The sequence below is a fragment of the Nuphar pumila genome, chromosome 1 (genome assembly GCF_984573655.1).
Source record: "Nuphar pumila chromosome 1, dmNupPumi1.hap1.1, whole genome shotgun sequence".
Classification (NCBI taxonomy): domain Eukaryota; kingdom Viridiplantae; phylum Streptophyta; class Magnoliopsida; order Nymphaeales; family Nymphaeaceae; genus Nuphar; species Nuphar pumila.
This window is the reverse complement of record NC_143249.1, coordinates 730,176-742,806: the sequence shown is the minus strand read 5'-3', so window position 1 is coordinate 742,806 and position 12,631 is coordinate 730,176. Positions and strand designations below refer to the sequence as shown.

At 41.7% G+C, this 12,631-nt stretch overlaps 1 protein-coding gene across 2 annotated transcripts in view; it reads left to right on the top strand.

Moving 5' to 3' along the window:
* The window catches only part of LOC149847621 (succinate dehydrogenase [ubiquinone] flavoprotein subunit, mitochondrial), a 78,619-nt gene extending 66,260 nt beyond the window's left edge, over positions 1-12,359 (top strand). For both annotated transcript variants that reach the window (XM_090003944.1, XM_090003196.1), the window contains one exon: positions 11,970-12,359. In XM_090003944.1, the coding sequence (XP_089860070.1) occupies positions 11,970-12,032 (63 nt within the window). In that variant the 3' untranslated portion in view covers positions 12,033-12,359. The remainder of the gene's footprint in view (positions 1-11,969) is intronic.
* The last annotated feature ends 272 nt before the right edge of the window (positions 12,360-12,631 follow it).

The window sequence follows — 12,631 nt, the reverse complement described above, 5'->3', positions numbered from 1 at the left end:
GAATATGGACCTACTACTTAGAACAATTTGGTAGTCCTAGTCCCCTAATTTCGAGGATTGTGAACAACGAGCCATTGTCGCTCAAAGCTAAATAACACGTATCCCCGGAGTTGTGTACCACCTACTCTCTCTAAGGTAAGCTTGAGTCTAAGTGGTTTGCTTAACTTATTAATTTTGTTACCTGATTTTTAAGGGTTTCCCTTGATTTGAACTAAAAAATTTAATATCGCAGGTACTCACACATGAATCAATCATACCACCGTGTTATCATAAGCCCAGAGGTTTCTACCTTAAGTAGGTAGGTTGCCAATTATTTAGTTATTTATTCAATCCCACCCAGTGTGCTCCGGTACCTTCGAACCGGGCGAGCACAAATGCCGAGGCAAAAATATAAGATTTATATATACTTGTGTATTAACATTATCAACTCAAGGGCCCATGTAGAACCCTTCATTCTCTGGCTTGGCAACTCCTATGCCAGTATTAAACCATTATTACACATGACGACTATTTACATATAAGGGTATGACTTGTGTTCACAAGTCCTCACTATGGTTCACCCGAATTGTAGGCTCGATTATGAACTTATATATATATATATATATATATATATATTTGCAAGTATTGCAGATAGCTTAACTTAACAGTTACTAAGCATTAATGCAATTATAATGTTTAATATAAGCTATAATTGCAAATGTCACAACTCTACTCTCGCTAAGTCGTCAATACTATATTAAGATTCTCATATGCACTGAAAAAAAATGTTAAAGGCCAAGCATGCAGATCATGGTTTTATCATCAGAGAACATTTACGTGTGTTGTTTTGCAGAAATAACACATACATATGTGTTTTGCAGAAATAACACATACATATGCTGTTTTGCAGAATTAATACAGTTTTTTTAAAATTCTTTGTAAACATGAATTTAAGAAGAGATTTTTCATTGGTCGATAATCTAACTTATTTTTATACTGTAATTCAAATTCAGTTACTTAGAGAAACACCAAAATAAGCGGTGAATAATAAAAATTTATCACCAAGCAGTTACACTAACCTACAATGCAATCTCAGCAACTTGCTTACAATGCAAATTCAGTTATTCCAGCTTCTTGTAATGAAATTCTACCTTCCTGAGATTGCTTGCCATTATTTCACTCAATTTCATATAATTTAATATTTTCAAGAATTCAAACACCTAAGAAACATCTTTTCCCAAAGGCATCTATAAACAGACACCCTACTTCTCACGACTAACAACAGACTATACAAAATTTGTTTCCTTTTTCCCAAGAATCATAACCTGGTAAAGCAGTTTTCAGTATTTACAAAGACAAGCTAGAAAGTTCACGTGAAAAATCTTCACTTCTCACATTGAATGATACATCATAATCTGTGTGGATTAGTTAGGTCCATTATTAATGTAATGTCTGTTGTCAAGCACATACATATGGACAATTAACTTGCTGAATCATATACAGGAACAATTAAGATTCACTTGTTAAATCTGGAGCAAAGTTGAAGCAGAAAAATCAGTCTCATAATACATAGTACATGAGTAAGGAACCTGAGTATTACTGAATTTAGTAGATACTTTTGATAAATGTCTCAAACAGCAATTTAAACCTGAGTATTACTGATTCTCATCATAAATATATATATATATATATATATATATTTGTAGTGATAATGACAAACTAGAACCCAAAACGCTGAAGGAACAACTTTTTTTGATATTCTTCTCAATGCAGCAAAAATAGGGATTTTAAACCCATATCTTCACGATTTTCACACCAAATGCTAGCGTGCGATAATGGAAATAACGATGGTTTTAAAACTCGCCGAGTCAACTCGGTGACTCGGCTCGACCCTCCAGCGAGTCAACCCAGCAGGGTAAACTTGACTCGGCCTTGACTCGGCTGAGTTCTGGGATATTTGAAATTTGATTTTTTGGGTATTTCAAAATAACAATTTAATAATAAATAATAAATTACAAGACAAACCAGTTCAAAGATACAATAATCTATCAATCTTTATGTGTTGATTAAACATATTGGCAAAAAAAATGATTCAAAGATCTAACAAAAAAGTAAAGCATACACGTATCGGTGCTTGTACTTCATGTTCTGGTGTTGGGTGCCTTTGAGTGTTGTTTTATGAACACATATCATATCCTTCATTGTATATAAAAATACATTTTTGTACAAAGTCTGTATCACACCTGTGCATAACAATCTGTACCCTGTCATCCTTATTTTTTGACAGAAACACCCATATCATACCTGTTGTGTTGATCTTGTACAGTATGCTTGTACATGTATCCATGTGTAACGCCCCAAATTTCAAACTTGCGAACCTTTTCAGAAAAACAGGCAAGAGACTAGATATATCTCTTTCCTTCAGAGTTTGTTTATGAAATCAGCGGAAGATTTTTCTTTGATAAATCATAAGGCAAGCTGACAACTTTGGGCACGTTAGCTAAAAGAACCAAAACTCACAAGATTCGGATATCCTTAGGGAAATCCGATACAAACCCAAGCGTCCAGGACGCGAGCTAAGAGCAGGAAGAAGAAGTCTTGAAGCCTTCTTGCAATCGCCCGTAGTGTACCTAATCATCACATGTACCCATAAAATGAGTCAGTTTCGCAAAAAACTAGTAGGTGCACAAGAGAGACTACAAGAAACTGAATTAAGTACATTTAATTAAGTAGGCTGCACATTTTAAAGCAGATATGCAGTTAAACAGGTAAGCAATGCAAGCCGGTAAATAGTGCAAACGCGTAAGTAGTACAAGCGAATAAATAGTGCGAGCGAGTAAGCAGTGCAAACGCGTAAGCAGTGCAAATGCGTAAGCAGTGCAAATGCGTAAGCAGTGCAAATGCATAAGTAGTGCAAACAGTAAACAGTTCACAGCAAGTAAGCAGTGCAACTGACAAACGCAGCATACAATTCAATTAATCGTAGGCTGTGAACCACCACACAACTAGCTTGTTCTCGTTCCTAGAACGAGATCTCTGCATCTAATCACCATTAGGACATCGTTTGTCGCCCACTACCTCTAACAAACGCTTTGTCCTGGACAACCTTAATCTATTCTCATCTCTCAAAGTCTTACGCGGCTAACTGTCACCGGTTATGACTCACTAAGGCGTCATACTTTCTCAGAAAAGCTCACCCTTCCGTAGAAGGTCCAAAACATGATCACTAACTCAAATCGCTAACGATTTGATTCTCACATCTGAGTCCTGCATGTAATCATGCTAAAACAGAAAGCCGACACTATGAATTCATAGTTGGCTATCACAAACAATCTCAGAAGATCATCACAGCTCACCATAACTTTTTATGGTAAGCAAAAACACAAGATCCACGTCGGATCGCTCGGTCCGGGAGATATACGACCTGACAAGGAATTACCGCCTTAGAGGGTATACTTGGTCTTGGACCATACACTTCCTCACAGGAGTTCACCGTCTTCGCGGCTACCCGTTTGTGGACAATGTACATCCTCACAGAGATTTTACCGTTCTAACCGGATTACCCGATCTGGGAAATGTATAACCTCACAGCGAAACCTTTGGGAAGTCGGTCCCCAACAAATGACATATCCAATGAAAATCATTGCGATACACGCATCAACACAAATGACCGTTCTCAGGGTCGATAGCCACTAATACAAACAACAAGATCAACGCCGGATCACTTGGTCTGGGAAATGTATAACCTCACAAGGAATTCTGCCCTAGATGGTATACCTGGTCTTGGATCATACACTTCCTCACAGGAGTTCACCGCCTTTGCGGCTACCCGTTCGTGGACGATGTACATCCTCACAGAGAATCTACCACTCTAGCCGAGTACCTGGTCTTGATCATACACGCCCTCGCAGATAATCCTTTGGAGATCAGGTGCTCGACAGACACCCCACTCAGTGATACATGCATCATTAATTGACTGCTCTGAACCATTGACCGCCTCGGGGTCGGTAGCCACAATATGGGCACAAGCATGCATATCAGCAATATGCATCGTATCACTTCACATAGAAGCATATAATCCTACGCATCGTGTTATTGCCACGAGGAACATTACAATCCTCAAATAGGACCTCAAAGCATGCGTAAACGACACATGAGAACACGCAGATATGGCAATCCAGTTGATCCTATGGGCGAAGAGTAACTAACTCTACCCGTCAGCCAAACAAAACAGTTGAATAAGACAAGCACTCATAACAATGCTCGTAAAACATACAATTACCATAAAATGGCTCAGTCCATCAACAAGTAATTAAATTAATCGTAAGGCATAAACCATTGCATCACAAGCCATTCATAAGCAATCATACGGCAACAGTTGTATCACAATATGTAAGCAGCTTATAAGACAAACGACCACATCAATCCTAGTTGCCACCAGTTCGTAGATTACGAGCTGTATGCAATCACATCAATCATAAGAGATGCAAGCCAACAAGTGTTACGCTACAATAAGCACCAAACAGTTCGACCAAGGGATAAAGCAAGTCACATGCTAATATGTAGCAACTAGCATAATGCTATTATTATAAGCATTTAATTCGCATGAGAAGATCCTTATTACTTCGCAAAGAACTATGTAAGCAATTTAACAACTAGAGTAACGCCTTGACAGTCGTGCACAGCTCAACGAGTGGCATACTGAACTACCGAGCAAGCAAGCGATTCAGTAGTGTAAGCGAGTCAGTAGTGTAAGCGAATCCGTAGTGCAAGCGAATCAATAGTGCATGCGAATCTCACGACCCAACGACCAGTGTGAACAAACCTTATGTTTCGATAATTACGAACCTGCGGGTACGCGCAGGCAAAACGTAGAACCAACTGAGACTAGTTCGGGCGTCTGTTATTCTATGTATTTTCAATAACCCGAATAGCTAGTTGAGTTCGCTCCAAAGGGACGACTTTAGCCGAGAGAGGATTCCCCAAAGGAGGTTGTGCCACGGATGCATTCAACTTCTGCAGAAGTGTTGAACTAACTAATGTAGCCCCTTTTTCCTAACTCCAATGACTGGGGAGGTCAGATCGTTGCCCGTAGGGTGGTTGTTAACAACCTGTCCATTGGAGTTTGTATCGCTCTGTCCTCTCCCTTGACAGACACATAGAAGCGAATAGGTACGTTAGGGGTTGCTTAACTAACCACCCATTCTATGTTGTGGTCTTTAAACCACTCGAGCATCTTGCCTGTGAAGGCGAATGTGAGGCCATTTATGTGATTACAACATTTTTCATTTAGCGTTGTTCGAGGTCGCACGACCGTCTCATCCGATCATCGCAGTACTAGACGTGTCGTACACGACTACAAGTACTCTAGGATAAAGGGGGTATAGCTCCTCAATAGAAGCCTCAACAGGAGTGTTTCACAAAGATGTAAAGTTTATCAACTTTACTTTATCTTCTGAAACAATATTACCTTGTGCCAACATTATGCATGTGATTATTTCGAATCACATCCGCTATCGGGGTATCTACATGTCTCGCATGACTCGATACCGACCTCAATAGACGGGATACAAGTCTCTCAACAGAACACCCGCTAAGAATTTCGCTCGAATCCTCAATTCGGGATCACTCGAGATATGCCAAAAAGGCGAGCAGAACCAGCTAGTTACATCCTTCCAAATGCTTCGATTTGGAGCAGTCTTTGATGCTTTTGCGCAGCTCCCGAAAATCTCAAGTCGACTCTGCAGGACTGCGCACACGAAAAACCAGGATCCTTGCGAGGTATCCCTCTCCTTAGACGAGGATGTGTCGCTCGCTCCCGATTGAACTCTTGTTGCAAGAGGGAGAGTGCTAAATGCCCCTTGCATCCTCCACGAGGATGCCTTAAACGCGTATACAATGAGCGGGAACCTGAGCGTCATTTGCAATAGCAAGGCAGTAACAACACATATGCAAAAGCAAGAGCCTGGCGCAAAACGCGACGGCAAAGTAAAGACGGTAAGCAGAAGTGCAACGCAAACCCTCGGCATAACACGCAACGGCAAGTAAATGACTGTAAGCATGATTGCAACGTAGAACCTTTGCGCGATGCGCGACGGCAAAGTAAAGGACTGTAAGCAGGAGTGCAACGTAGAACCTTTGCGCGATGCGCGACGGCAAAATAAAGGACTGTAAGCAGGAGTGTAACGTAGAATCTTTGCGCGATGCGCGACGACAAAGTAAAGGACAAGGATTGCGAAACCGCATCCTTGAGTTAAATGCGTACTCGTGTATATATATATATATATATATATATATATATATATATATATTTATTTAATGGTCCTTTTTAGTTAATTGAACTCAATTCAATTTTCCAAGTCTCCTGTGCAATCTTCCCCTACCTTTGAGAGTTGCAAGCTTGCTGGTGTCTGCGAGTGCAAGCGATGGACGGCTCAGGTCGCGGAGCGCGAGCAGGATCCGTCGTACGAGCTGCAAAAGTAACGATCTTAGCAAGCTACTACCAAAAATAGAAGGTCAAGGGCACTGTCGTCGTCCTGACGTAAAGGAAGCAGAGGCAGGGGCATCGTGCACATGCGCACCTGCTATAAGCGCAAGAAGCCGGGGCAGGGGATGCGAGCCCCTGCTGACTTGCCGTCGGCGGACTCCGAGGAGGCAGGGGGTTGCACCCCTGCCCTCATAAAGCGAGGGCAGGCAAGGTTGCGCCCCTGCCAGACAAAGTAGAAGAGAGGCAGGGTCAAAGCCCGTGCCTGTCAACAACGAACAGAGGCCCGCCTGATGCCAGGGAAAAGCGAGGCGAGGGGGCTTGCCCCGGCCTACCGAAAAACAGCGAAGGCAGGGGCGATGCCCCTGCCTAACGAGAAAAGAGGCATAGGGAGGGCTCGACCCCCTCCCCTACCGCAACAAGGAGCAGGGAGGGGCTCGACCCCCTCCCCTGTCAAAACAACGAGCAGGGAGGGGGCTCAGCCCCTTCCCTGCCAACACAAAGAGCAGGGAGGGGGCTCAGCCCCTCCCCTGTCATAACACGAAGCAGGGAGGGGGCTCAGCCCCTCCCCTGCCATGATAGGGAGCAAGGAGGAGGGGCTCGACCCCTCCCCTGTCGTAACAAAAGCAGGGAGGGGTCGTGCCCCTCCCCTGCCGAACAGAGGGAACAGGGAGGAGGGGGGGCGATCCCCTCCTCTGCCGTAATAGGAGGCAAGGAGGAGGGCTCGGCCCCTCCCCTGCCTTGACAGATGAAACAGAGAGGTGGGGAGGCGAGCCCCTCCTCTGCCGTAACAGGAGGCAGGGAGGAGGGCTCGGCCCCTCCCCTGCCTTGACAGGAGAACAGAGAGGAGGGGGCCAAGCCCCTCCTATGTCGGAAGAACCACGAAGAGGCAGGGGCTCCGCCACTGCCAAAAAATCCACAAAAAGGCAGGGGGGCAGAAGCCCCTGCCGAAAAGGTGGGCCGACACAGGGAACTCCGCTCCCTGCCGGCGAAACAAGAGGGACAGGGGGAGCGGAGCCCCCTACCGACACGACAAGTGACAGGGGGCGGAGCCCCCTGGCGACGATAGGGGGCTCTGCCCCCTGTCAGTCGACCCGAAAAAAGAGACAGGGAGGAGTCCCCCTGCCGACGACAGGGGGCTCAGCCCCCCTGTCGGCCAATCTTGAGAAAGGCAGGGGAGGTAACCCCCCTGCCGATGAGAGGTGACGTCCGGGGGCTCTGCCCCCCTGTCGGTCGATCTCTCACAGAGAAGAAGAAGAGGAGGCAGAAGGAAAAGAAAAGGGGAGAGGAGGTGGGTGCGTACCTGGAGAGTCGCCGGAGCGGAAGGCGGTGGCGGTGGGTCGCCGACGCCTTCGCAGCAGAGAGAAGGAAAGAGGTGGCCGGCGACGAGTCTGGGGGTCGTCGAGTAGAAAGGCATCGTCGGCGAGGTCACATAGGGGGAGGCTGTCGCCGGCGAGGGTGGGCTCCGGTGGTGTTGTCGCCGGCGGCGGCCTGACAGGACTTTGGCAAATCACCGAAGACGAGGGAGAGTCGGGGGGTATCGAGGATAGAGAACGAGAGAGGAAGAAGGGGGCGGGGGTTCCCTCTGAAACCCCTGCCTCGCTGTCTTCAAAACACGGGAGGCGGTGCCTCCATTTGGGTCTGGGTCGGGTCCGGATCCGACTCGGATCCAAACTTAATTATTTTTTTCCGGTTATTACACCATGTGACATCATTTCCCTTGGTCATAATTGGAATTTCTTCTGGTGATTCATTCTCTTATTGTTGTTTTACCTTGTTACAACTAATTCAATCTGGCTTTTTATGTAAGATGATGTGTTGTTGTTCTCAACGAGGTGAGATCACTAGAAAGGAAAGCTAACAAAAGCTAGGGTGTCTTCTGGAGAAGTTTAGCTGAAATTCCTAAACCATTCTATTTAGAAACTTGAGTTTAAGTATGTTTATAGACTCAGTTACATGGGGCCTTCATTGAATACCAAAGACATGCTTGTTATGAAGAAGTTTCTTCATATAACTTGATCTTTCCATGTGACCTTGTTATGAAGAAGTTTGTACTTTTTCTACTCTTTAGACTATATGTTTACTGAAAAACATGGTTTCAGACAAATTATATATTGTTTTTCTTTTAAAATCAAAAGTTAACAAAACCCGGTCCGAGTCACCGAGTTGACCCGCCGAGTCACGAGTCAATAAAGAACGAGTCGAGTTCCGAGTCGAGTGACATCTACATTGGTAGCAATCACACCTTCCATGAACGATCAAAGCACATCGAGATGGACTGTCATTATGTTTGAGATGAATTTTTATAGGGCACCATTCAACTACCATATGTTACTTTAGAGTATCAGCTAGCAGACTTCTTCACCAAAGCTTTGCCATCACCCCGTTTCTACTCTCCTAAGCAAACTCTCGGTGATCTCACCGTCAGTTTGAGGGGGGTGTTAAAATATATGAATGCTATATATATATATATATATATATATATATATATTGTAATGCCCGCTAGGGGAAAATTAGTCTTTTCACTTATAAATACGCATGTCCATTAGGGACCTTTTCTTGTTTTTATTATTTTTGTTTTTTGTTTTTTTCTCTTTTATTTTTTATTAAGCATTTGAATGGGCCTTCATAAGAGCCATTGGGATCCTCTCCAACGGTCACAAATATGACCGTTGGAGGGGCTCCCAACGACTCTATGGGAGCCCCTTTGGTTTCATTAGTTGTATAAATAAGGGGTCTTGCCCCACTATTTTGTAATGCTTGTTGAAGCATTTTCAATAATAGATTCTTTATATTTTTAAGCTCTCTCTCTCATATTGTGGGTGTTTGTCACTTGCCCCTTTGTGGCTTATTGGATTTTGCCCATTAGTGGCTTCTTGTTTGTATACTTGTGCATCTCTTGTAGTCACTTTGTGACATTGTTCTTTGCACTAGTGTTTCATTTTACAAATAACACAGTTTGACCAGCTCCTATACTTGGAGAAGCATATGTAGCATAAAATATTTGTCTACACCTGCCTCACAGTAGCAGAGTTTTTTTTGGTTCTTTTTTGTTGGGATTAGTAATTGTTATATACTTATATTATAGGGATTTGTGCTTCATGATCAGATGTAATGTGGTCCCATTGATTTCAAGGTCTTTAGTATCATTGCCTTAAATATGCACATAGATTGTTCTCTAGAGATTTTATATTTATATTGTTAATTGTAGATTGGCCAGTTCTCCATATATTACAAGTGGCTTAGATGTGTCATTAATAAATATTTTACAGGGGCTATACCAGTGTGACAGCTTGGTCAACTTGTGCAGTGCATTAAAACTCCGATATACCTTTGAATTAGAAAAGTTAATATGAGATTAGGTTGAACATGTTTTAGTAAAATATCAAATCCATTTTTAGAATCATAACAGTTATGAAAGTCAAAATAAAGCTTATTTTCAATGTTTAACATTAAAAAATCAGGGTTATGCACGATCTGTTGGTAGTTTGAGTATATATTAATTGTTTTGTTTCAATAAATACGAGTTTTGTTTTTGAGTTAGAATGAAGAGAGAGAGAGAGAGAGAGAGAGAGAGAGAGAGATCTCATCCAAGTGAAGGCCACAAAACAAGAAAAGAGAACCAAGATTCAAAACCCTCAGCTATGATGCCTTGTCAGATAATGTGGTTGATGAAATCAGGGTAAAGACAGCAAATATGCAGAGGCTGACAGAAAACTATAAAGAAAAATCACTAATACACCATGCAAAGTGGGCATAACCTTTAGAAGATGAGACAAAACAAGCACTTAAAAGGTGTTGCATTATATCAGTTTTTACCATAGTAACATAGATTTTGACTTCGGAGGCCTCACCATATACAGATGCAATTACGACTAAGAAATTCAGTTATGGGACTTAGCCCACATATTACAAATACAAAAAAGAGTCTATCTAATAGAGACAAAAGGAGCACTTAAAAGATGCTGCATTGTATTGGTGCTCACCTTAGTAACATAGTTTTTGAATCTGGATGCCTCAACATGTGCACATGCAATTAGGACCAAGGAATGCTGATGTGGGACTTAGCCCACATATTATAATAAATACAATAAAGCAGTTATGTAACATGGGTACTTCATAATGCCAACATATCTGTGTCGATACTGGTACTTCTGGGTTCTGGCTGTTTGTACTGCATGCTTCGATGCTGCTACATATAGACATCTGTTACATATATATCAATGTTGTATGTATCATGCCGTATCGTATGATACATATCGTTAGTATGAAGAATAGCAATACGATATGCACTTGTATCACGATATGAGTGTATCGTATCTATATCTTATGTATCGTACGAAACAAGGTGTATCGTACGATACAGGGTCAGCACACTTAAAAAGAGGTTGAATAATAATTTTTCAGTTTTGGGTTTTAAAGACCTCGTGAGGGTCGACTCCCTCATTTGTGTAGAAGCCATTAGAGAGGTATCCACACACCCTAGGACTCGTGAGAGCGATTTGAGGGCCAATCCGTGTGCAAGGGAGATGCCTTTTGCGGTTTGCGAAAGTAAAAATGCATTCACCATTTTTTTCACTAAAGGAAGTGGGTTAAGGTAAAAAATCTTTATTATGAATAAAATTACAAAGATACCCTCGAAAAAATTCTCAAAGAGCCCTCCTACAAGCCCCGCCAACTTACTGTAAAGTTGGATCCGCGGAAATTAAAGATTTATATCAAGGTAGAAATTTGGCTCCACTCCTGCAACAAAGATGACACCTTCAGATGATCCAGCATGACAATGGGGTACTCAAGTAATGAGTGAAAAACGATTGAAAATCGAGTGCAACTATTGCCACAATTTTTTTGTTTACTTAATATAAAAGTATGAGTCTTGTGGCATGTTATTAATTGCAAGATATTTAATATTTTGCATTGTTTTTGTAAGATAGTTAATAGAGACATAAATGCTTCATATGTGATTTTATGGTTGTATTTTGTGCAATTCATCATTATTTCATGTGTTATGAGTTTTTTAGAATTTTTGCTAGTTTTTTCTGGGTTTTCATGATTTTTTTTATTAAAAATTTAATGATTTTTTACAATACTATATGTATCTTATTTTGAGCCCGACCGATACGGGTAACGATACAATACTTACAACCTTGATATATATATATATATATATATATATATATATATATATGTGTGTGTGTGTGTGTGTGTGTGTGTGTGTGTGTGTGTAAAACAACCGTGCATACCAGCTGTATCTGTGATGCACCACGTACCATCTGTGATGCACCACGTACCAGTACCTGTGCCTTATGCAACATAGCAAAAGACCCAAGTGCTTAGATGAGTTTGCCATTCTAAAAAGTTATAGGAGTATGGGGTTGACTTGTGGTTTTGGGATTTTTGCTTAATGTATGATATATAAATTTGCTAGCTAGAATAACTAGTGGTTTTGCATTAGCTGGAATGGATATTCTGTGATTAAAGATTGATTGTTCAAATTGGAATGCAGGTACTGGGAAAAGGAGAAGGTTCGACTGGCATACAGACCTGTTCACATGAACACATTAGATGATGAAGTTGAATCATTTCCCCCAAAGGCACGTGTTTATTGAGCTACTTGCGCAGATATTGGCAGGAAGATCGACTTATAAATAAGAGCACTTCCAATAAAGTACTGGTGATTCTGCCAGGTGCCTATCATGCACCCATTTTTGCTGCTGATGAGTTCATGCATGTATGGATAGAGCCCTGTACCATGTTTTGATAATCAAGGTTTTAGGAATGTTTTTCTTATATGAAGGACTGTTCCTATCCAGTCTACATTACTAAATGCTTTAAGTGGCAATTGTGACAATTTGGTGAAATCATCCATTGAGAATAAAAAGGCAAATTTTCTGAATATCACTGGGCATATCTGTTCATCAGAGAAATGTGATTCCAAAAGAGCCTATGCTCTTTGATTGTTATGAAGAGAGACTAAAATTTAATCTTCTGATAACTTGTGTGTGTATGTGTGTGTGTTTTCTTTTGCCATGGATTGCAGGTAAAGTATAAGACTGCAATAATCCAGATTCACTTCCACTTTATCAAAACGAAGTTGCACAGCTTTGTGTTTACAATACAAACAGTCTTTGTTGGAATTTAGTACTGTTTTAGAAAAAGGTTGAAACG